The sequence below is a fragment of the Pongo pygmaeus genome, chromosome 1, assembly GCF_028885625.2.
Source record: "Pongo pygmaeus isolate AG05252 chromosome 1, NHGRI_mPonPyg2-v2.0_pri, whole genome shotgun sequence".
Taxonomy (NCBI): Eukaryota; Metazoa; Chordata; class Mammalia; order Primates; family Hominidae; genus Pongo; species Pongo pygmaeus.
Window position 1 is genome coordinate 159848174 of NC_072373.2, and position 25238 is coordinate 159873411.

At 40.2% G+C, this 25238-nt stretch overlaps 1 protein-coding gene across 1 annotated transcript in view; it reads right to left on the bottom strand.

Annotated features, from left to right (window-relative positions):
- CTH (cystathionine gamma-lyase) overlaps nucleotides 1-17383 on the bottom strand; it is a 29143-nt gene extending 11760 nt beyond the window's left edge. The window contains exons 1-5 of the mRNA XM_054482920.2: nucleotides 16901-17383; nucleotides 12435-12516; nucleotides 10427-10522; nucleotides 6801-6910; nucleotides 4065-4196 (exon numbers count right to left, since the gene is read on the bottom strand). Of these exons, the coding sequence (XP_054338895.2) occupies nucleotides 4065-4196; nucleotides 6801-6910; nucleotides 10427-10522; nucleotides 12435-12516; nucleotides 16901-17068 (588 nt within the window). The 5' untranslated portion in view covers nucleotides 17069-17383. The remainder of the gene's footprint in view (nucleotides 1-4064; nucleotides 4197-6800; nucleotides 6911-10426; nucleotides 10523-12434; nucleotides 12517-16900) is intronic.
- Nucleotides 17384-25238: the final 7855 nt, after the last annotated feature.

Consider the following 25238-nt stretch of genomic DNA (forward strand, 5'->3'; position numbering starts at 1 on the left):
TTTATCATTTATTTGTAGCAGAAACATTTAAAATCCTCTCTCCTATTTTGATATATACAGTATCTTATTGTAATTATGATCATCCTTTTGTGCAGTAGAACACCAAAACTTATTCCTTCATTCCTCCTTCTAATTGTAACTTTGTACCCATTGACCATCCTCTGTCCTCCCCACCTCCACCCTCCCCTCCCCAGACTCTAGTAACCACTGTTCTATTCATTACTTCTATGAGATCAACATTTTTTACATTCCACACATGAATGAGATCATGCCATATGTCTGTCTGTGCCTGGCTTATTTCACTTAACATAATGTCCTCTAGGTTAATCCTGTAGTCTTAAAATGTATTTGTTTACAACGAGAGTGAAAGGTGTAGACTTTCCACTTAAAAATACACTGTCAAGCCGGGAGTGGTGGTTCACGCCTGTAATCCCAGCACTTTGGGAGGCCTAGGCGGGTGGATCACCTGAGGTCAGGAGTTCGAGACCAGCCTGGCCAACATGGTGAAACCCCATCTCTACTAAAAATACAAAAATTAGCCAGGGGTGGTGGTGGAAACCTGTAATCCCAGCTACTCGGGAGGCTGAGACAGGAGAATTGCTTGAACCAGGGAGGCGGCAGTTGCAGTGGGCTGAGATCGCGCCACTGCACTCCAGCCTGGGTGACAGAGCAAGACTCCATTTCAAAACAAACAAACAAAAAAATACATTATCAACATCTTTCCCTTTACATTTTCCTAAACATAGAACTGTGTGTGTTTATCTCACCCTCACTAGAGCTGTTTAGTCTTTGGAAGATATTAGTATAGGTGGCTATGGGAACTTTTCATTTAGGGTATTTCAAAAATAGGATGCTTTAGGTAAAATATTGCCCAAAGCACTCTCTGCATATGTGTTTGCACATCTCTAAAGGGATGGGGTCAAAGTAGGTGAGGCCTAAGGTCTTTTCTAGTGCTAACATTCTGTAAACTCTACAGCCAAAAGAGAAGGAAAAATAAAAACCAAATCACTAACACCTCTGATCTCATTATCTTCTGAGAACCATGCTACGTACTTTATATAACCCAGGGAAGCGCTGTACAAAATACCTAACTCAATAAAATCAGTACCTTTATGGCTCTCATCATACAGGTGAGGAAAAGAGACTAAGAAAAATGAGATAGATCCCTCAGATTAAAAAGCTGGTAGAGCCAGGACTCACACCCAGACTGCCTGACTCCAGAGGTTCTACTCTGAAACCTCATGCTGGTAAGTCTATTTTGCCTTTCATGAGACTTACAGAAGATCCAGAGGACAAAAGACTGGGAAGAAAGAGAATATATTCCATTTTCATGAAGGTAAGACAATGAGAAGATTTTTTTCAGGAAGATTTGCTTCATGGAAACAACACATGTGGCTACTTAGGGATGATGTGATTCTGAGTATTTCAACTGGAATAAATCCAATTGAAATGAAGCAAATTCCAATCATTGGCATGAGGAATGTGATGTGGGCTTCAAAAAGGTAGAAAAACTAGACCTATGTTAGTGACGGTAGTAGGAGAAAGAGGGCCAGGTTTGATGAGCAACCCGGGCAGGTCCAGGCTACAAAACGTATGCAATCTTTCTGGGAATATACAGGACCCACTGTGTCTCAGCTAAAGCTATCCTATGCTGTATTAACTGGCCTAGTGTAAGTGGCATATGGGCTAAGGAGTTGCGATAAGGAATCTTACACTGAAAACCACCTGGGACAAATAGGCGATGCCAAATAGACAATGCCAGAAGATTTTTCACTTGGAAACAGACTGCTTTACCTGACAAAATCAGCAATCAAAGATACATTATGAGCCAAAGGCAGATGGCCCGTGAAGCTGTCTGAATGCAATGTAGCCAGGAAGTGTGCTTCAGGAAAGGAAAATAAACCATGACAATGCCTTCGAATAAAATGGAGGAAGGTGAAGAGCAGGTTTATACAAACTGCCCAGGGAGTCGGCCAGTCACATGGAGGCAGCAACCTGGATCAACTTCAGGGACTCAGAACAGAAGGGGGGAAATGTAAACAATAAAACCTGTAAACATCTGCCCAGTTGAAGAGCCAGAGAAAATGAGCTGGGTTTCAGGAACTCTGCAGAATAAAGATGAACTACAGGAAGTGTACTAAGTATGACAAGGTACAGGCAGGAAGAAAAGAGCAGAAAGAAGGTAACTCCTAACAAGGAAAGGAAAGAGTTGGGTTACTCAGAGGAAAGAGAGGGAGAACCTGTGTGGAAAAGGCAGGAAACAAGTTAATTATAAAGAGATCCCAAAGTGATCTACAAAAGAAAGTGAAACAGAAAAGAGGATGAAACTAGACACAAGATAGAGAAAAAAGGAAAGGATAGAGGATGTATGGGAGAGGTGGTCTGGGGAGGAAACAAATGCAGAGGGCTAGGTAGGGAAAGAAATCTTTAAAGAGAGCTGCTATGGTCTGAACATTTGTGTCCTCCAAAATTCATAGATTGAAACCTAATCACTAGTGTGATTAGGAGATGGGCATTTGGGAGGTGATTAGGGTGATTTTTGCCTGATATAGTTGGCATCTGTGTCCCCACAAAATCTCATGTTGAATTGTAATCCCCAAATGTTGGAGGTGGGGCCTAGAGGGAGGTGATTAGTTCATGAGGGTGGATATATCATGAATGGTTTAGCACCATCTCCCCTTGGGACTGTCCTCACAATTGTGAGTGAGTTGTTGTGAGATTTGGTTGTTTAAAAGTGGGTAGCACCTTCCCCCTCGTTCTCTCTCTTGCTCCTACTCTAGTCATGTGATGTGCCTGCTCCCCTTTGCCTTCTGCCATTATAGTAAGTTTTCTGAGGTCTCCCCAGAAGCCCAGCAGATGCCAGCATCATGCTTTCTGTACAGCCTGCAGAACTGTGAGCCAATTAAACCCCTTTCTTTATAAATTACGCAGTCTCGGATTATTTCTTTATAGCAGTGTGAGAATGGACTAATACAGTGCCCTGATAAAAGAAGCCCCAGAGATCTGCCTTGTCTCCTCTACCATGTGAGGACACAGCGAGAAGGCTCCATCTATGGACCAGAAAGTGGGCCCTCACCGGTACTGAATCTGCTGGCACTTTGACTGAGGACTTCCCAGCCTTCAGAACTGTGAGAAATAAATTGCTGTTTATAAGCCACCCAGTTTATGGTATTCTGTTATGGCCACCCAAAGAGACTAACATAAGAAAGAGCTCTATAAATACTTACACCTATAATGTAAAATAAATAAAGTAAAAGTTCAAAATAATAGTAAGTTAAAGAGATCTAGGCATAGTATATGGAGTGCTGAAGGAATAAAAACTAGAAGAAGAGAAATAATATGTATAATATATACTGAAATCATTGAGCATCACTTTTCTTTTATAATATATATGAAAATATTCAAGGTGACTGAAAATATGACTGATTTGTAATCAATGCATAAACATTCAAGTCCTTACTATGTATAAGGTATTAGCAGATACAATGACATAATAAGGCCATTTCTTCAGAGTTTACACATCCTAAGAGAACTCGTAAGCTTTTTTTTTTTGAGACAGAGTCTCACCCTGTCACCCAGGCTGGAGTGCACTGGCGCGATCTCAGCTCACTGCAAGCTCCGCCTCCCGGTTCATGCCATTCTTCTGCCTCAGCCTCCCGAGTAGCTGGGACTACAGGCACCCGCCACTGCGCCCAGCTAACTTTTTGTATTTTTAGTAGAGACGGGATTTCACCGTAGTCTTGATCTCCTGATCTCCTGATCCGCCCACCTCGGCCTCCCAAAGTGCTGGGATTACAGGCGTGAGCCACCGTGCCCAGCCTTGAGAACTGGTAAGATTTAATAAATGAAAAACACAAAGTAACATAGAGGATATTAACATAGGTTTGAAAAGATATTAACTAATGGTAGAAGAGGTCCAAATTTAATTCTCGGTCCAGTAAATAATTAATTATGATTAGATTCCTGAATTTGATCATGATTTTAATTTAAGCAAGTCCTTTCTTTCCTAATTACAGATATGTGTGATCTACTAATTGTGCCAAAAAAAAATTATTTTCATTTACCTGGAAATATGGCGACATGAAAGTGTTATCCACGACCAAAATAATGTCTCCATGCTTATGGACAATATGTGCACAGGCTTCAATGTCAGTCATCTTCTGGGTGGGGTTTGTGGGGGTTTCGATCCAAACAAGCTAAAATAATTCAGCAAATAACAGTAGTTTGTAAAAATATACTTTACAAACATACATCTCATATATTATAACAATCTGGGAAGCTACGTTATATAATGGAAACACATGGATGATGATGTTGGGAGGTTCAAATCTGAATCCTAGCCTTACCTGCAAATTTCTGAAGCAGTAGGTATGTAATGTATCCTATTGATCTGTATAATTGGGTTGGTAAAACCTATCATACAGAATTTTTTGTAAAGATCAAGTGAGATAACGTACATGTAAACAGAGAAGTACTAAAGTTAATTATTGTACTTTTCTTAAAAAAGAAAGTGTATTCCAAAGACACAGCTCAGTGTCTGGAAATTTTGTCTCAAAGATGAATAACATAGATTGTGTAAGAGTACATCCTAGAATTTTAATGAAAGATAATTGTCCCTATGATGCCAAAAATATACTTAATATGAACTTAATGCCAGAAACTCTAGAAACTATAGAATAAGTACCTAAGACTTGAAGAGCATGGGCTTTAGACTAAAGAAGAAAAGTGACACCCACAACAGAAAACCTGGTTACCGCCTACTTAAAAAGTAACAATGATCTTTATATCTCAAAACCTACCACAATTCAGACACATAGTAGATGCTTGATAGTTATCAAAAAGACCAAAGAAAAGAATTATATTTGTTGAACGAAATGCCATTGTACTGAATTACTTTCTTTTTTTTTTTTTTTAAGCGGCAGGGTCTCACTTTGTTGCCCAGGCTAGAGTGCAGTGGCATGATCACAGCTAACTGCAGCTTCAACCTCTGAGGCCCGGGTGATCCTCCTACCTCAGCCTCCCCAGTAGTTGGAACTACAGGCATGTGCCACCATGCTCAGCCAATTTTTTTTTTTTTTTTTGGCAGAGAAAGGGTCTCGCTATATATCTCGAACTCCTGGTTCAAGTGATCCTCCTGCCTCAGCCTCCCAAAGTGCTGGTATTACAGGCATGAGCCACCGTGCCCAGCTGATTCTTTTTTTATTACCTATTATTTAAATGGGCAAGAGATCTGGTTTAATACTCTTCTGACTTTAGAGTTTTACTCTGGAAAAGATAAGGTGGTTAAATAATACATATTCTACAAAAAACTTGAATTATTTAAAGAATCTATAAAAATTATTCCTGGTAAGAATTGATTATTCCTACTGATAATTAAAAAAAATAAAAATTACAAAATAAATAAAAAGTAGGTTTTACATGGACTTAAACATTCTACTTCAAGTGAAAAACCTGATATTTTAGGAAGGAAAATGTATTAATTCAAGTTGGTAGAGTCACTATACAAAATTCTGTTGACAAGACTTACTATACTCATAATTTGCTTTCCACCCCTTAGAAAGATTCAGACCAGGGCCGGGCACGGTGGCTTATGCCTATAATCACAGCACTTTGGGAGGCTGAGGCAGGCGGATCACAAAGTCGGGAGTTCAAGATCAGCCTGGCCAACATGGTGAAACCCCTTCTCTACTAAAAATACAAAAATTAGCTGAGCATGGTGGTGGGCGCCTGTAATCCCAGCTACTCAGTAGGCTGAGGCAGGAGAATCGTTTGAACCCAAGAGGCAGAGCTTGCAGTGAGCTGGGATCGTGCCATTGCACTCCAGCCTGGGTGACAGGGTGAGACTCCGTCTCAAAAAAAAAAAGAAAGACTCAGACCAGCTATTTTAATGTGTCTTTTCTCCCAAGCAAGATAAAAAACAAGTTCTTCTGGAAACAAACCTTAATTACCAAAAGCTCAACCATGTTAATGTGCAAAGTAATTATTTGTACATGAAAAGATATTTATTTTTTAGCATTCATTGCAACATAATCTTGAGTACAATTCTAACCTTTTAATCATTAGCAAAAAGTTGTAAACAGCTGACTTATAAAAGACACTGGTCCTTCTTTTATCCACACAGAATTTAAATGAGGTCCCAGGAAAGAATATCACATATGCCATTCACTCAGACACAAAACACCTTCCGGTGGCATACAAATTTCCCAGGATGGAAGCTAAAGATTACTTGTGGCCCATTCTCTACATCTAACTAGTATCTGGGCAGCATCCCTTACAGCCCGGCAAAGCCACTGTGCTTCAAGTTTGGGGGTTTGGCAGGCTTCTTTTTCTATAACCCAATCTCTGTGATGACTTCTGTTACCAATACTCTTTTGGCTACGTAGTTAAAAATTAGGTGCTCCTGCATAGAAATTTTTTTAACAATTACCATGTATCCAGGAACTATACTAAGCATTTCATATTCATTATCTCATTTGATTCTCACACTCCCCTTTCTATAAAACCGGTATAATTATCTCCATTTTGCAAATGAAGAAATTGAGACTTTGGTTAAATAATTTGCCCAAGATAGTACACTAACTAAGATGCAGAATTAAAATTTGAATTCTACTCCAAAAATCATGTACTACCATTATGCTATAATACCCCAGAGATGACAGTCTATCTTAATTTTGTTGATGTTTCCAATGGCATATAATAAAATTTGTTATTCACATTAAATTATGTCCTCTAGTAAACAGAAATGATGAAAACAAAACATCGAAGGAAAAACAGGCAAAACTGAAAACGAGCTGAGTTACCTTGGTTTCTGGTGTAATTGCTGCCTCTAGTAATTTGATTTTGGAACAATCAACAAAAGAAATCTTTAATCCAAATTCAGATGCCACTTGCCTGAAGTACCTGTTTGTACCTGAGACAGAAGGGAATCAGATAAAATGAAAAGAACACTGCATTAAGAGACATTCATTCCTTCTACATATAAACACTTACAAAATATATGGAACTCTCAGTCACCAAGAAAAATGCAACTAAAAGCAATTCTAGTTTGGTTAAATAGTTTGGCTATCTGATATAGTAAAGAATAATAAGGTTTGTTGTTTAAAGGCTCAAGAGTCAAATAAAACACACTTGAGATCCAAAAGTAGCATGAAGCAAATAATGTTTCTCAAAACATCCAATCTCCACTAAGTGACATGCTTCCTGAAACATTGTATCTTTTCAAACAATTTCTACCCAGTTCTCAACTCTAAACTAAAGGAATCAATGTCAATGAAAGGTTCAAAATAAATTTCAATATACTTTGTAATGGTAAAGAATTGGTTACTATTCTTTGTACTTTTTCGATCTTTCTGTTATGTCGTTCTGAAAGTTTTAATCGATAAAATGAGACAATATAAATCAAACTACCAGATTTTTACAGTGAAAGAAGGTAAATCATTTGACTTAAAATAATTTTTTATAAATACACCTGGATTTGATTTTTACACATAAAAACTTAAAGAAAAAATTGATATTGATACTCAATAACAACAACAACAAAAGAATATTCTGTCATTAACAAGAAACTAGACTTTTGATGGTATGTAGACTGACCCTAGGTAATATAAAATTGAAAAATAATGTAAAAAGTTCTTTAAAATCAACAATTTTCAGGATTTTGTACCTATGTTTGCCATGAGACTTTTATAATGCACTATAAAAGTATCTAAAGGTTTGAGATTTCTATAATTTCAACTCAACAAGCTAATATAAGAAACTAAGATAAAATACAAAACATTGTGCAAATTTCTGAGGGATAAAATGATTACTAAGAGTAAGTCCCTTCCTTTAAAGCAGGGGTCCCCAACCCACAGGCCACAGACAGGTACAGGTTTGTGGCCTGTTAGGAATCCAGCTACACAGCAGGAGGTGAGCAGCGGGTAAGCATTATAACTCCCTGAGCTCAGTCTCCTGTCAGATCAGCGGCAGCATCAGATTCTCACAGGAGGAAACCTACTGTGAATTGCTCATGGGAAGGATCTAGGTTGGGCACTCCTTATGAAAATCTAACTTGCGAGGGATCTAGATTGCATACTCCTTATGAGAATCTAAATAGCGCCTGATGATCTGAGGTGGAACAGTTTCATCCTGAAACCATCCCCCTGTCCCTGGAAAAATTGTATTCCACAAAACCGGTCTCTGAGGCTGGGCACGGGTGACTCACACCTGTAATCCTAGCACTTTGGGAGGCCGAGGCAGGTGGATTACCTAAGGTCGGAAGTTTGAGACCAGCCTGACCAACAAGGAGAAACCCTGGCTCTACTAAAAACACAAAGTTAGCCAGGCCTGGTGGCGCATGCTTGTAATCCCAGCTACTCGGGAGGCTGAGACAGGAGAATCATTTGAACCCGAGAAGCAGAGGTTGCAGTGAGCCGAGATCGTGCCATTGCACTCCAGCCTGGCAAGAGAGCAAGACTCCACCTAAAAAAAAAAAAAACAAAACCGGTCCCTGGTGCCAAAAAGGTTGGGAACTGCTGTTTTAAAGGACTTAGTGATTTAACTTTTTGTTCGGAAATAGATAAAATGATAATATTCTAGAAATCACATTTTAATTATTTGGAAGCATCCGGAATATATGTGTATGTATATTCATAAAATTCCTTGCTTTTGTTTTAAATACGAAAATCAGTGGGCTTAAAGGCAAGGGCAAGCCTGTCTTCTCCACATTCACCACTTTAAATAGCTAACATTTCATTTCTTTGGAATGGAAGTTAATTTTTTTTTATTATACTTTAAGTTTTAGGGTACATGTGCACAACGTGCAGGTTTGTTACATATGTATACATGTGCCATGTTGGTGTGCTGCACCCATTAACTTGTCATTTAGCATTAGGTATATGTTTACCATCACTGGCCATCAGAGAAATGCAAATCAAAACCACAGTGAGATACCATCTCACGCCAGTTAGAATGGTGATCATTAAAAAGTCAGGAAACAACAGGTGCTGGAAAGGATGTGGAGAAATAGGAACACTTTTACACTGTTGGTGGGAGTGTAAACTAGTTCAACCATTGTGGAAGACAGTGTGGTGATTCCTCGGGGATCTAGAACTAGAAATTCCATTTGACCGAGCCATCCCATTACTGGGTATATACCCAAAGGATTATAAATCATGCTGCCATAAAGACACACGCACACGTATGTTTATTGCAGCACTATCCACAATAGCAAAGACTTGGAACCAACCCAAATGTCCAACAATGATAGACTGGATTAAGAAAATGTGGCACATATACACCATGGAATACTATGCAGCCATAAAAAAGGATGAGTTCATGTCGTTTGTAGGGACAGGGATGAAGCTGGAAACTATCATTCTCAGCAAACTATCACAAGGAAAAAACCAAACACCACATGTTCTTACTCACAGGTGGGAATTGAACAATGAGAACACATGGACACAGGAAGGGGAACATCACACACTGGGGACTGCTGTGGGGTGGGTGGAGGGCGGAGGGGTAGCATTAGGAGATATACCTAATGCTAAATGACGAGTTAATGGGAAGTTCTTACATTTAGAGCCATAGATGGGCTTCAGGGGTTCAATCCATGAGACCCCTAAAATTAAAATGCTAATCACTGAGTGTAGTCTTAAGAACATTTTTTGGGAAAAAAGGCCCATATCTCTCAACAAATTTTTGAAAGTTTCCGTGGTGACAAACAAAAAATAAACAGGAAAAGGGGATGTGTGGGGTTGAGCTCTTGAGAGTAACCTGAGTTGTATTTCACCTTTATTACAGGTAAAAATTAAGTTACAGGAGAACACTGTCTCTCTAAACCTTATCTTCTCTAGAGCAGAATATGTCTGCAAGTTGATCAAGTGCTACGTATTCATTCTAGCACCTTAAATACTATTCTTATTAAATAATCTCTGGCCAGGTGAGGCGGCTCACTCCTGTAATTCCAAAACTTTGGGAGGCTGGAGAGGGAGGATCACTTGAGCTCAGGAGTTCCAGACCAGCCTGACCAACACGACGAAACCCCGTCTCTACAAAAAATACAAAAATTAGTCAGGTGTGGTGGCACGCGCCTGGGGTCCCAGCTATTCAGGAGGCTAGGGCACGAGAACCATTTGAATCCAGGAGGCGGAGACTGCAGTGAGCCGAGATCGTACCACTCCACTCCAGCCTGGGTGACAGAGCGAGATCCTATCTCAAAATAAACAAATAAATAAATAATCTCTCTTATAAGCAGTTCCAGAACATGGACCCTAAGTGTTTATGCTCCTCTTTTGCCAAGTCTGAGAGAGCATAGAGGTACCCGTCACACCTGTAAACTATAATAAATAATCAAAAATATTGGCAACATTGTTAATATTAATTCAGGGCTCACTTTATTATCTGTAAAATACAAGTTTACACAATATAAATGAGAGGGGTCACCTACCTGCATACACATCATCCATACAAATAATTTGGTCTCCTGCTTTTAAAAGATGGGTAATAGTTACAGTGGCTGCTAAACCTGAAGCAAAGGCCAAACCTAAAATAAAAATCAAGTTAGAGTAAGCTGAAAAGTCAGGCCTCTAGGTTACAACACACCTCCAAGTATTTACCTGACTTACTTCAATGAAGATAGGAAGCCATCACCGCTGAGTTGCTAGAGGCCCCTGATTAATACCATTACAAAATCTCCTTTTCTATTTCAAGAATAAGATATCTTTGAAATAAAAAATGTACAATGTGGACAGATACTTTTGTGTTAAGTCAGTTTTGCCTTGGTAATAATATTTCTCTGAAACACTTCAAGAAAATAATTCTTTACAAATATCTGAGATAAAAGGTCTATTGCCAGTTAAATTACAGTTTAAAAATAGCAAACTAAAGGAATTTCAGGCGGGCGTGGTGGCTCCTGCCTATAATCCCAGCACTTTGGGAGGCCAAGGCAGGTGGATCATTTGAGGTCAAGATTTCGTGACCAGCCTGGCCAACAGGGTGAAACTCTGTGTTTACTAAAAATACAAAAATTAGCCAGACATGGTGGCACATGCCTGTAATCCCGACCACGAGGGAGAATGAGGCAGGAGAATCGCTTGAACCCAGGAGGTGGAGGTTGCAGTGAGCTGAGATTGCACCACTGCACTCCAGCTTGGGTGACAGAGGGAGACTCCATATGAAAAAAAAAAAAAAAAGAAAGAAAGAAAAAAAATTTCAAACATAAAGAATACAGCAAAGATATGATTCATACATTCATTATATGAATATGCAATTCAGTAAATATTTTAACAAAACTTGCAATCAGACCTGAGATTTGTCTGATAAGTGTAATCACAATGAATACACAAGACTCTCTTCATGAAAAAAAAAAAGTTTAGGGAGTTAATCTCTAATCTCTGACAGCACATTATCAGGAGTTATTGACCACTGAAAATAACTTTAGTGCTATTCTTAGGCACAAATTATTAGGTGAAAAAACCAGAGGATAAGAAAGTTTAGGCCAAGTGCGGTGGCTCACATCTGTAATCGCAGCACTTTGGGAGGCCGAGGTGGGCAGATCACTTGAGCCCAAGAGTTCAAGACCAGCCTGGCCAAAATAGCCCCATCTCTACTAAAAAATACAAAAAAAAAGCCTGGGCACAGTGGCCCACTCCTGTAATCCCAGCACTTTGGGAGTCCAAGGCAGGAGATCACAAGGTCAGGAGATCGAGACTAGCCTGGCCAACATGGCGAAACCCCATCTCTATTAAAAATACAAAAAATTAGCTGGGCGTGGTGGCAGGCCCCTGTAATCCCAGCTACTTGGGAGGCTGAAGGAGAAGAATTCTTGAATCCAGGAGGCGGAGGTTGCAGTGAGCCAAGATCCTGCCATTGCACTCCAGCCTGGGCGACAAGAGCAAGACTCTGTCTCAAAAACAAAAACAAAAACAAAAATATTAGCTGGGTGTGGTGGTGCACACCTGCAATCGCAGCCACTCAGGAGGCTGAGGCAGGAGAATCGCTTGAACCCTGGAGGAGGAGGTTGCAGTGAGCAGAGATTGTGCTACTGCACTCCAGCCTGGGCAACAGAGTGAGAGACCCTGTCTCAAAAAAAGATTTTATATTCTAATAGGTGGTATTATTAAATTTAATTTCCATTTATTTATTTATACTGACAGTTTCAGATGAAGATTGTTTTCACATGAATACTACATGATAAATGTAGTATTAATAAATGTAGTATTCATGTGAATTTTTTCCTTTATTCATTTGTCCTCTATTCATATGTATTTTTACCTGATGATTACACATATGCATATTATACCAACTGAGGGACCTTGGGCAAATAATTCAAAGTCAGTAGAACAGGAATTTTGAACTAGCAAACCTGTTTCTTTTCAGTTCCACATTCTGTTCCTCTATGGTTTTCTCTATACATTTAAAAATAGATTCTAGACTGTGAAATGGAAATTACTTACAGTACTTAGCCCCATCCAGTGCTGCCACTGCTTTTTCAAGGCAATTCCTAGTGGGATTTCCAGAACGGCTATATACAAAACCCTGAAAAAAACAAGTTTGAGTTCATCCTAAGAGATTTAAGTTTATTATCAGAGTACTAACATAGACAACTATAGTTTCACCCTACCATAATGAGTTTCTATTCTTTAGTCATGATATGTCTTGCTTTAATACAGAAGCAGAACAGTGCTGTGGCTATAGTCAAGATACTCAAGTCAAACAAACTCTATGTGAATTCTGATCTGCCACTTATGAGCTGCATGATACTAGGTAAGTTACTTCACATTTCCAAGAGTCAATCTCAATATCTGTAAAATGGGAATAAAATACAGATATCTAGTTCATAAAATTGTTGTGAAGATAAAATGAGATAATGCACAAATTCACTACATGTTTCCTGGCACATGCTAATCACTAAATAAATGGCAGTTTTTATTATTAGTATATTTATTATGTTAGACTCACCTTTTTTCATTAATCTGGAAACATTAGGAAAAGGGACTTGCATGAGCCAACAGAATAAACCTAATTCTAACCTGTATTTCATTTCCTAAGAAATAAGTGATTAAGTGATACAAGTTTCTTTTTTTTTTTTTTTTTAAGGATAGGACCTCACTCTATTGCCCAGGCTAGAGTACAGTGGGGCAATCATAGCTCACTGCAGCCTCAAACTCCTGGGCTTAAGCAATCCTCCCATCTCAGCCTCCTGAGTAGCTAAGACTACAGGTGCACGTCACCATGCCTAACTAATATTTTAATTTTATTTTTTGCAGAGGCAGTCTAGCTATGTTGCCCAGGCTGGAGTTGAACTCCTGACCTCAAGCAATCTTCCCACATTGGTCTCCCAAAGTGCTGAGATTACAGGAGTGAGCCACCTCATCAGGCTGATTCAAGTTCTATTTAGCATACAACAGGAAGTTATGATCATATCCTACCAATGCTCAACGTTCATTCACATCTTAGCTCTACAAAAGTGGCTCAAAGCATAGGGAGCAATTCCTGGCAAAACAGCTCCACACAATACTTTTTAAAAATTTGCATTCCTGTAATCCCAGCTACTGGGGAAGCTGAGGAAGGAGAATTGCTTGAGCCCAGGAGGAGGAGGTTGCAGTGAGCCGAGATCATGCCACTGCACTCCAGCCTGGCCGACAGAGCGAAGACTCTGCCTCGAAAAAAAAAAATTGCATTATTCTCCTTTTACATATATGGCACCCTGCTAGCTATATTCATCCAGTCATTCTCCTAATCCTTATGACTGGCTTTGAGGAAAGTGAAGCCAAATGTAATAGTACCTAGGGAGTGTCAAAAACGGATTGCGAACCAAGGATTTGAACATTAATTAGAAGTCCTATAATTTTCTCCCTCTGCTTCACATAACACATAACAAAACACAACCACTCTTTCACCTTTGTTTCTGATTCAGAAGCTCCCAGTATTAACAATAATAACTTTTAAAAGTTTTGTTGCTATGTGCCCTTGTTTATGACAAGTTGAGCAGACTTTTTTTTTTGAAAGGGAGTCTCGCTCTGTTGCCAGGCTTGAGTGCAGTGGCGCAACCTCCACCTCCCGGGTTCAAGCGATTCTCCTGCCTCAGCCTCCAGAGTAGCTGGGACTATAGGCACGCCACCACACACAGCTAATTTTTGTACATTTTTAGTAGAGACGGGGTTTCACCACGTTGGCGAGGTTGGTCTTGATCTCCTGACCTCATGACCCACCCGCCTAAGCCTCCGAAAGTGCTGGGATTACAGGCACGAGACACCGCGCCCAGCCTGAGAGACATGTTTTATAGGGCTCCAGGATATCCTTACCACTCCCCACCATCACCTTCTTACCATGACCTGCTGCTGTACCCAGCAGTTTAAAAAAAAAAAGTTTGGATTCATGTGGCTTCTGCCACAGAAAGGTACCTCATGTTTCTCATTCAGCTCTTCGAATTCCCTTTAGTGGTCTTAACTAATTTTTAAAAAGGGCTGGGCGTGGTGGCTCATGCCTGTAATCCCAGCACTTTCGGAGGTGGATCACCTGAGGTCAGGATTTCAAGACCAGCCTGGCCAACATGGTGAAACCCTGTCTCTACTAAAAATAAATAAATTAGCTGGGCATGGTGGCTGGTAGCTGTAATCTCAGCTACTCGGGAAGTTGAGGTAGGAGAATTACTTGAACCCAGGAGGTGGAGGATGCAGTGAGCCAAGATTGCACCACTGCACTCCAGCCTGGGCGACAGAGGAAGAGTCTGTCTCAAAAAAAAAAAAAAAAAAAAAAATACATTCAGCAGAGTTTTTGTGGATTTAACCATCCCTGCTGGCTTCCTGGAAACATTTAATTATTTACATCACACCTGAGTGGTTAACTTTTGCACTAAGTTCCAAAGCTTGGGCAACTACACATTCATTAAACCCTACACAAGAAACAAACTTCATGTTTCAAAGAGAGGTTGTGAGCCGGGCGTGGTGGCTCACACCTGTAATCACAGCACTTTGGGAGGCCGAGGCGGATGGATCACGAGGTCAGGAGTTCAAGAGCAGCCTGGCCAACATGGTGAAACCCTGTCTCTACCAAAAAAAATACAAAAATGAGTTGGGCGCAGTGGCAGGTGCCTGTAATCCCAGCTACTTGGGAGGCTGAGGCAGGAGAATCGCTTGAACCCGGGAGGCAGAGGTTGCAGTGAGCCGAGATCGCACCACTGCACTCCAGCCTGGGTGACAGATTAAGACTCTCTCTGAAAAATAAAAAAAAGAAAGAAAGAAAGAGATGCTGTGTACATATTTTGATTCTAAAATACAGTAAAGAGTATTCTAAACCAGTTGTAGAAATGGCCTTAGAACTCTATCTCACAAAACAAAGGACTGTCTATAAGGATTTTCCTCAACTTATATAACACACCAAATTGGTTTCCAAAGCATAATCAAGACTTTGGACTTACAGACTTTAACTAATTCTTACAAATCTCAGCAACTTTTAAATTCTCCAAGATCCATCAAGTATGCTACCAAAAGGGGGAAAAAAGCTACGTGATTAACAAAGACGTCTCCTTCACAGGTTTTACAGATCATTCATGTATGAGTCTGTATCAGTTCCTTTTCTATAAAAAGTACACAATGCCTGTCCTGCCCTGTGACCTGGTTGTTGTGAGGATCAAATGGAAACTGTAAATGTGAACATCATGAAAAAACGAATTACCATCGAGTAATTATTATGTACCATACAGCCTTAAATACATCTCAACAACTTATGTGGTAAATACTATTATTATCCCCATTTATACAGGATCAATCAGAGGCTTTGACAGGTTAACTAACTTGCCCAAGGTCCCCCAGCTCAGAAGAAGTGGTGTCAGAATGCAAACCTAGCCTTTGACTATAAGACTTGTGTTCTCTTTTTCTGTTGTTTGAGTTGGAGTTTCGCTCTTGTTGCCCAGGCTGGAATACAATGGTGAGATCTTGGCTCACTGCAACCTCCGCCTCCTGGATTCAAGCAGTTCTCCTGCCTCAGCTTCCTGCCTTAGCTTCCCGAGTAGCTGAGATTACAGCTACCCGCCACCATGCCTGGCTAATTTATTTATTTTTAGTAGAGATGGGGTTTCACCATGTTGGCCGGGCTGGTCTCGAACTCCTGTCCTCAGGTGATCCACCCGCCTCAGCCTCCCAAAGTGCTGGGATTACAGGCGTAAGCCACTGCACCGGGTCATGACTTGTGTTCTTAATCACTAAGCCACAGTGCTTAAATGATGCAATAGGCTAAATTGTTACTAGCATTATTAGAGATAGCATAGTGTAGCTGAGTGCCTAGGAGTTGGTTCCTAAAGCAACCTCAAGTTTCTAAAGTTTGAATTCCAGCTCCAATACTTACTAGTCTAAGGCTAGTTACTTAACTCCGTAAATCTCAGCTGTTTTATTGGGAAAAAATGAGAATTTCATTCAGACTAGGGTTGTTAGAATTAGATGAGACAATATATGTAATACACATGATACATACAAGCATGTATTTGGCACATAGCAGATACTCAGTAACTATTAATACAGCTACTGGGAACAATCTTAATTCTAGTCAAGTTATCAGACCCTTAATATTCTTTAAGCTGACTCCGTACTACATCTTTAAAATTTATTCTGCTAAAGGTAACTCAAAAAAGTTATGACCTTCGATTTTTAATTGCGAATTTGTCAAAATCACGTGAATTTCAGGCCAAATCTATATGGCAAGTTGGACAAACGGCTCCTTTCAGTCCTGCTTACCAAAAGAAATACGATCACTGGACTATCTGATACAAAGCTGTACTGCAAGAATTACAGTGTAGAAACATCTTTCGGTTGCCTTCCTAATTTATAAGTCATATTATAAATTACTTACATGCCTTTCAAATTCATAAGCCATCTCTCTTTTCCCGCCCAACTGTGGACAGCCCCAGACAGACCCAGCTCACCGAGTGCTGGCCAGGCGCCCCTTGCTTGAACGTGACGGACGGTGAGATGGGGGGCACTACAGCCCTGGAGGTCCATTGCTCTGGTTCCTGGCCCACATGGATGGCCTGCGTGGCGAAATGTTGGAAGTGAGGCAGAAAACCTTGTGAGGAGGCCTCTTTTTCCTGCATGCTGAACTGCGAAAGAAGGAGAGAGGAAAAGAACACCGAAGATATAACCAGGAAGCCGGGTGTCCGGGGTTGGGAGAGACAGAAGGATCAGGTAAGAAGGAGCTAAAGCACGCAGCCAGAGACGACTGCGAGCGAACTAAAGCGGGACACGGCGATTGTGGGGTGGATTTTATCAGCGAGACGATCACAGGGGGGCGGGACCAGCGCGGCCCATTGAGCGAAGGCCCGACGCGTCTCCCACTCCTTATTGGCTGACAGCAGAGGCGTTGCCTGAAACGTCACCGCGACCGCCCCTCCAAGTGCACAAAGTGGAGTGAAGCTGGAGTCCCTGGGTCCAAGTGGTGTTAGTCCTTGCGGGCGAAATTCCTGAGTACCTGTCCTGAGAAGTCTGCCATGCTGGTTCCTGAGAGCCACCCGGGCGTCTGTGTGACCTCAGGCCGGAGGTTCGCCCGAGACCTGGCCGAAAGCTGGGTTAGTGTCGAAACCGGGTAACTGTAAACAGACCACATAAATAGCCTTCTCTTACTGTGGTGCTTACCTCTGACCACCACCCTTTGCCCTGAGTGCGGTGCTGAAAGACGTAAGCCACAACGTGGAGATTGGTTAAGCAAACAGTTGCCGAAGCCGCCCAGTTTGCAGCTTGAATTCTCATCAGTCACAGCTTGCGTTTTAGGTACACTGAACTTTGTAATGACACAGTGCTTACGATGATGAAACGATGACTAGAAGTGAAGGTTAAATTATTGGTAAGACATAACGAAGCTACTATAGTGAGGACGTCTATGCACAACTCTGGCAGCTTCCTAAAAGTTAGTCAATCGTGAGCTTTTTCAAGCATCATTTTCTTCTTTTAAAGTACAGAGAGAAACTCCCCCTAATGAGAAAGATAATGTGGCTTTGAAAAACTTACTGGAGCCTAACATCCTTATGCAAAATGCTTTTGCTTTTACACAACTAACAGCAACATCCCTGCAGGAAAAAGGATTGTTTACCACTCACCTGTGCCCAGAGCCCTACTCTCAGAAGAATCACTGCTTTAAAACAAACAAAAATCTCCCTGTTCCCTAAGCAATCAATACAGACTTGACCTGCTTACTATCGTGGCTGTTTTCTAGCACCAGGAAATTTGGGGATATTTCTGTTCTTGCAAAATATTCGCTAAAGATCTAAAACTTTATTAAACAAATTAAGAACAAGGAGAATAAGGAATAAGCAGCTCTTAAAATTTACAGTTCGAAAGAAAGATATGAAGAGAAAGAATGAGGCAATTTGCTTTTCAAATTAGCTTTAGGGACACTTAACCCATTAAGCACTAGAGGAGTGGTGCTTGAGGGCCTACAAGCTTTTAGAAGCCTACCAAACTTTGTATGGCTGGGGGAAAAAATGGATAGACTTCAAAACACTAATGTATATTAATACATATTTAATTAATATTTTTCTTTTAAAAATATAACATCAACTGCAACTCACCTCAATATTTATGTATAACTATAGGTGGGTATTTTTGTGTAACATGATATGGCATTTAGGGGCCAAAAGGGTCTAAAACAGTTCCAATTAGTTTTACCTCCTAATATTTGCTGACAAACCCTGAGTTGCATAAATACAGACATTTTATTTAGTGTACTGTAATAAAGAATCATTCAGAAGACAGCACCAGGCCGGGTGCATTGGCTAACGCCTATTAATCCTAGCATTTTGGGAGGCCGAGGTGGGCGAATCACCTGAAGTCAAGAGTTCGAGACCAGCCTGGCCAGCAGGGTGAAACCCCGTCTCTACAAAAAACACAAAAATTAGCTGGGCATAGTGGTGCACACCTGTAATCCCAGCTGCTTGGGAGCCTGAGACAGGAGAATCGCTTGAACCCAGGAGGCAGAGGTTGCAGTGAGCCGAGCACTGCACTCCAGCCTGGGCCACAGAGTGAGACTCCATCTCAAAAAAACAAAAAAAAAAGATAGCACCCAATAAAAATGCTATAAATCAGGCCTTTTTTACTCTCTTAAACTGAGAAAACTTTATTGGATGGCAGCTTAATATGTATCAAGGATTTAAAATATCCCCTTTCTATGACTCAGCAATTTCTTTTGTAGAAAATTTTATTTGCAAGAATTTATCCTTTAGATATATTCTTAATATGTGTACAGAGATGAGCAAGGATGCTTTTTAAACCTACCTTACTATTTTTAATAGCAAAAGAGTGAAAAATGGCTTAATTATTCATTCTTAAAAGACTGGTTAACTGATTATGATACTACTCAATGATGGCTACAGTATGGCCAAGAAGTAGGAAGAGATTGAGATGTGCTGGTATGTCAGAGTCTCGCTCTGTTACCCAGGCTGGAGTGCAGTGGTGCCATTTCGGATCACTGCAACCTCCGCCTCCAGGTTTCAAGAGATTCTTCTGCCTCAGCCTCCCGAGTAGCTGGGACTACAGACACGGCCACCACGCCTGGCTAATTTTTGTATTTTTAGTAGAGATGGGGTTTCACCATGTTGGCCAGGCTGGTCTCGAACTCCTTGCCTCAAATGATCCACCAGCCTTGGCTTCCCAAAATGCTGGTATTACAGGCATGAGCCACCACGCCTGGCCTATTGATCTCTAATATCTAAGACAGCAAAGCAAAGTAACGTATACATCATGCTTCCACTTTTTCAAAAGAATATATACTATGTTGCATTATTTTTAGACAGATATTTATGATTTAATATGTATACAAATCCTTCTGGTCATAGAGACTATGGATCTGCAGTGGAAAGGTGATTTTCTTTACATTTTATTCTCTTTTGTGTTCAAGTTTTATATCATGGGCACATATTACCTTTTCAACAATAATAATACTACCAAAAACCCTAATTTAAACATTTTAGAAAGACAACTTTATTTAGAAAAAAAGCTTTTTAAATGATTAAGTGATAGCCACTTTAAATCCAATAAATGGTATATAGTTTGAGGTGTGTGCTAATTTTTCATATAAATTAGGTTGCATACAACAAAATAACATTATCATAACACTTACTGAAGAATTATTAATTCTTCTTGGGAAGGAGATTCAGCAAAAGCAGGTATTTTAGAGGAAATGGGAGACTTCTCATTTTTTATATTTCTTTACTGTTTGATCCTTTTATAAAACACAGAGTGCATTATTTTATAATAAGTACTTCTTAAACACTGTGAAAATAGCACTGTACTTCTTGTGTATACGCACAAAGACCTCTACTATTCTCATTAAAGGCAGGCTATGAATAAAGATACCGTGACTGAATATCAAAACAGTGCAATCGGGACTTGGGAGGGATGTTCATAAAATATATTATTATTATTATCAAGCATAAACATATGCAATTCTTAGATCTGTTTTGTTTTACCTCAAAGGAAAACAATTTGTTCATCCTTGGGCTTTTGTCAATGAAATAATGAGAATTATGAAGGGAATTTGGGGATCAGGGGAAAGAAGATATTACAATATAAGATCTAAATTTGGTAGACTTGTAGATTACTACAATGGGCCAAAGCCTGTCAGATAGCACTTTTTTTTTTTTTTTTTGAAACAAGGTCTCAGTCTCCCCCAGGCTGGAGTGCAGTGGTGCCATCTTGGCTCTCACTGAAACCTTTGCCTGCCAGGTTCAAGTGATCCTCCCACCTCAGCCCCGCAAGTAGCTGAGACTACAGGCATGCGCCACCACGCCAGGCTAATTTCTGTGGGGTTTTTTTGTAGAGATGAAGTTTTGCCATGTTGCCCAGGCTGGTCTCGAACTCCTGAGCTCAAGTGATCTACCTGCCTTGACCTCCTAAAGTGCTAGGATTACAGGCATGAGCCACTGCACCAAGCCAGATAGCACTTATGACACCTACCTTCACTTCCTGGTGTAAACAATTTTTTAAAATAGTAACAAAAAGATATTATGCAATCATATCAATTATGTTTTGATATGGCATAATTGAAAATTTTATGTCTTGAGAATAAAAAGGTCTAGATATTGTTGGTGGAATTATTAAAGTTAATATCAAGAGACACTGGAGAGCAAATTTCTAGCACAATTGCTTTCTTTTAGCGATAGATACAAAGAAGATAAGCGACATACTTATACTAATATAGCAAGTGTCTAGGCTGAGAATTGAGTACAGTTTCAGACATTTAAGATGAAGAAGTAATCCAAAAATCATTTGGATGCATTCCACAATGATGTAAAAGGAGTCAAATATGACTGAAAAACATAATATAAATAACAACTCAGACACAGCAGTTAAGCACCTGAAGTTTGGAGTCAGAATGCTTGGGTTTGAAGCTCACTCTGGAACCTGCTGTCTCTGTGACCTTGAGGGAGCAATTGACTTAATCTCTGTAAGTCTCACTTTCTTCTGTAAAATGGGTAAAATAATACTTGGCAGTTCTCAAAAATAGGTTCTTAAAAGCTTCTGGCAGGCCAGGAAAAGGGTATAAGGCAGGTAGAATAAATGGGAAGCACTTAGGTCAGAGAGCTACTTTTGATATTTTTCTATCAAAACTGATATTTGCAGTACCTTTGAAGAGGAATACTATGCAGAGGTCATGTGGTCCAATACAGAAAGTAAGCAATATCTTTTGCAATGTTCATAACTGGCACAGAGATTTTAAAAAAAAAAAAAAGATAGGTAATTTGCACTATCCAGACATGCAGATGTCTTGTTCAACTAGTAATGCAGCAATTGAAATGCTCTTGACTTTTCTTGCTTATAACTTTATATCAGAGAGAAAACATTTTAGGGGGAGCAATTCTCTATGTTGTGGGACTGTTTGGCTAATTGCAGGGCATCTAACTTCCCTGGTGGCTAGTTGCACAACCCCACATATTTCCAATCACAAAACAACAACTCCAGTTAAGAACAATGATAAAGGAATTAACGGGGTGGCTCTGAATTTAAGCTTACCAACAAAAAGAATGGATTGACAATGAAGACATATAGAGAAATCTGGGAGAAAATGAACTTACACTGAAGATTGTGGTATCTAGGAAAAAAAGCCAGCCATATAAGACATATTTAATAGACCAAACCACCCCAAATTGTGTCCCTAGAAACGTTTGTAATGAACAAACGGCTCTGTGGCCAGAAATGTTAGTGAAACACTACATACAGGCATACCTTGGCGGTATTGCTATTCAGTTCTAGTAGAGATCTTTGTTACCAATGCCTGTTCGCTTTGAAATGTGCTTTAAGTAAAATGAAGTCAATATGGAATCCCTCCGGAAGTTTTGACACTTATCCAACTACTTTAATGATTTAGATTGTGTAATTTAGCTTAGTGCAGCTGTGTTTGAACAGGCTCTTACGACAAAATTGGGAAGGTTAATAAAATTTCTAAATTCATTCATTTGACAACCTCATCATTACAGAAAAATAATTTTGGCCAGGTGCGGTGGCTCACACCTGTAATCCCAACACTGGGAGGCCGAGGCTGGTCGATCACTTGAGGTCAGGAGTTTGAGACCAGCCTGGCCAGAATGGTAAAACCCGTCTCTACTAAAAATCCAAAAACTATCTGGACATGATGGCAGGCGCCTGTAATCCCAGCTACTCCAGAGGCTGAGGCAGGAGAATTGCTTGAACCAGGGAGGCAGAGGATGCAGTTAGCAGAGACTGCACCATTGTACTCCAGCCTGGGCAACAAGAGCAAAACTCTGTCCCCGCCATGCCCAGAAAACAGAAAAGAAAAGATTGTATTGTTATAACAAAGGTGGGAATAAAGTATTATAGCGACTCAGAGAAAATTTCATGAAAGACAGAAAATTAACCTAAATCTTGATGAATAATTAGGAGTTCCAAGGGTTAAAAAGACATTAAAGATTGCCCTCTCGACATGCAAATTTTTCTAAGGTATGAAAATTTTAAAACACATTTATTACGCACATAATTATCAAAGGGATGTTGTCAGGAAACGAGGCATTAAATAAATAAAATTTGGTTTCTTTATTTGAGAATTATGTAGTCTTCTAGGAGAGAAGAGGTTTCTAAAACATGTATTCTTAGTATCTTGCCAAAAGAGAGACACTTTACCTTGATGAGAATAGGGTGGAGATAGGAAGGTTAGGGGTAGTGGGTCAGGAAAATTAGTTCAGGGGAGCCAAATCTGTACTAAGTCTTAACAATGACCCAAGTTACAAAGGAAAAAAAATGTGACATGAAACTGAAATTAACTCCAGGAGAGGGGTGGCATACTTCATATCAGCAGAGAAATAATCTCCACATTGGTCCCTTTTCTTTGCAGAGGTGGGTGGAGGAGAGATCATGCCCATTGGGAAGCAGAGCATATGGAAGGATGAGCCTTGGGATGTGAAAAGCGAGATTTCAGGTAGGGTAGGGGCTACAGGGAGAGACTTGGAGGCCATGAGAGGGAGGAATTGCCAATGACAATCAAGCAGGAATGACAGAGGGAAAAGCACACCAGCTGAGCAACACAGCTAGAGACTGCACCCAAGTCAGCAGACACGTTGAGTGTACATTTTTAAAAACAAGTAAGCCTAGTAGCAATTTTAGATTATTCATGCAGCATTGACATAAACCTTATGCATTTCCCGAGAACCTCCACTAAAGTCTGCAATATAGAAATGTTTTTTAATAAAAATCAAGGAAAAGTAGCTGAATTCCATACTTGGGTTCCTGTGGAGCTAAGAGGAAAAACTGTAGGGAGTGATTTGAGATTTGCTTGGTACTAGAGATTGGAGAGTAAAGTGACCGTAAGAGGGTAAATCTTGGGAAACAGATATCCTGGGAAGGATGTGGCATTGGAGGGGGGAGCACAGTTAAATTATCATCTGTGTTGCCAGGCACAGTGGCTCACGCCTGTAATCCCAGCACTTTGGGAGGCTGAGGCGGGAGGTCACTTGAGGTCAGGAGTTTGAGATCAGCCTGGCCAACGTGGTGAAACCCTGTCCATACTAAAAATACAAAAATTAGCCAGGTGTGGTGGCATGTGCCTGTAATCCCAGCTACTTGGGAAGCTGAGGCAGGAGAATCTCTTGAACCCAGGAGGTGGAGTTGCAGTGAGCCGAGATCTCACCATTGTACTCCAACTTGGGCAACTGAGCCAGACTCCCTCTCAAAAAAAATAAAATAAAAAAAGAATTAGGGATGTGAGAGGGAGATAATACGTTTTAGTTATTGATGTCTTTTTTTCTTTAAAAATCACATCTTTATTTTGTTATTAGATATTCAAATTGAATTCGTAATTCAAATCAACTCCACAAAAATTTAGGAAAGATAGATAAACAAAGAGAAGAAAATACCCCTCCCTTCAAACAGTCCCCACTGTTTTCTAGGTTTCTTTGTGATGTTATGTGCATGTGTGAGTTTGTACCTGTGCCTGTGTGTTTGTGTGTATATTTTTCTTAAGTGTCAGGTTGAGTTTAAGAGGAAGCCAGATATGTTTGGCTGAGCTAGGGAGAGAGGGCTTGCCAGAGGTCTGTTTGTAGGGGGAACAAAAGAGGTGTAGGCTTGGAAAGTCATCCTGAGAGAGACAGACCCAGGTGTGCATTTGGCTCACTAAGGGAGTGTTATTCATGCTAAGGTGCGTGCTTCTAGGTCCTGGGGTCCCCCTCTCATTCACTTCAGAGGTCTTGGAGCTCCTTGCATAATAGTAAAGCGGACACAAGATCAGAAACTTTAATAAATATAATTAGTCATTACCATCTTAGTGAATTAGTTTGTTGATTTACTCCATGTTCTTCATAGTATCAAGTATCAAAATGCAGGCAATTGGGAAATGGAGGATCCCTAAAGAGGAATGGGCAGTGAGAGAAGATTATAGTCAGAAGGAAGGAATAATAGAGAAATTTCACCTATTTCTTTCCTAGGTAGGACAGGATTCCAAGGGCCATTGATTACTCCTTGTGTCAGACTGGCATGTACCAAGGAATTGAGCCTAGGGCCCAGCTGTGGTTCCTGCAGGAAATTTGACATTTTTGCTTAGAAACTGGTTTATTTGATGTGCTTATTTGCCTTTACATATAATGAAATTGATATTGTTCACCTTCAGAGACTTTGATTCTCAATGAATTACTTCAGTGACACAAACTAGGTAATTTAGCTCTGTGCACTTGGGTTCAAGCTAATTCTTGGGCCTAAACTGTGGAATTAAAATAAAATTATCTGAAAATTCAGAGCCCATTTTCTAGGCAATCTTCCCATCAGAAA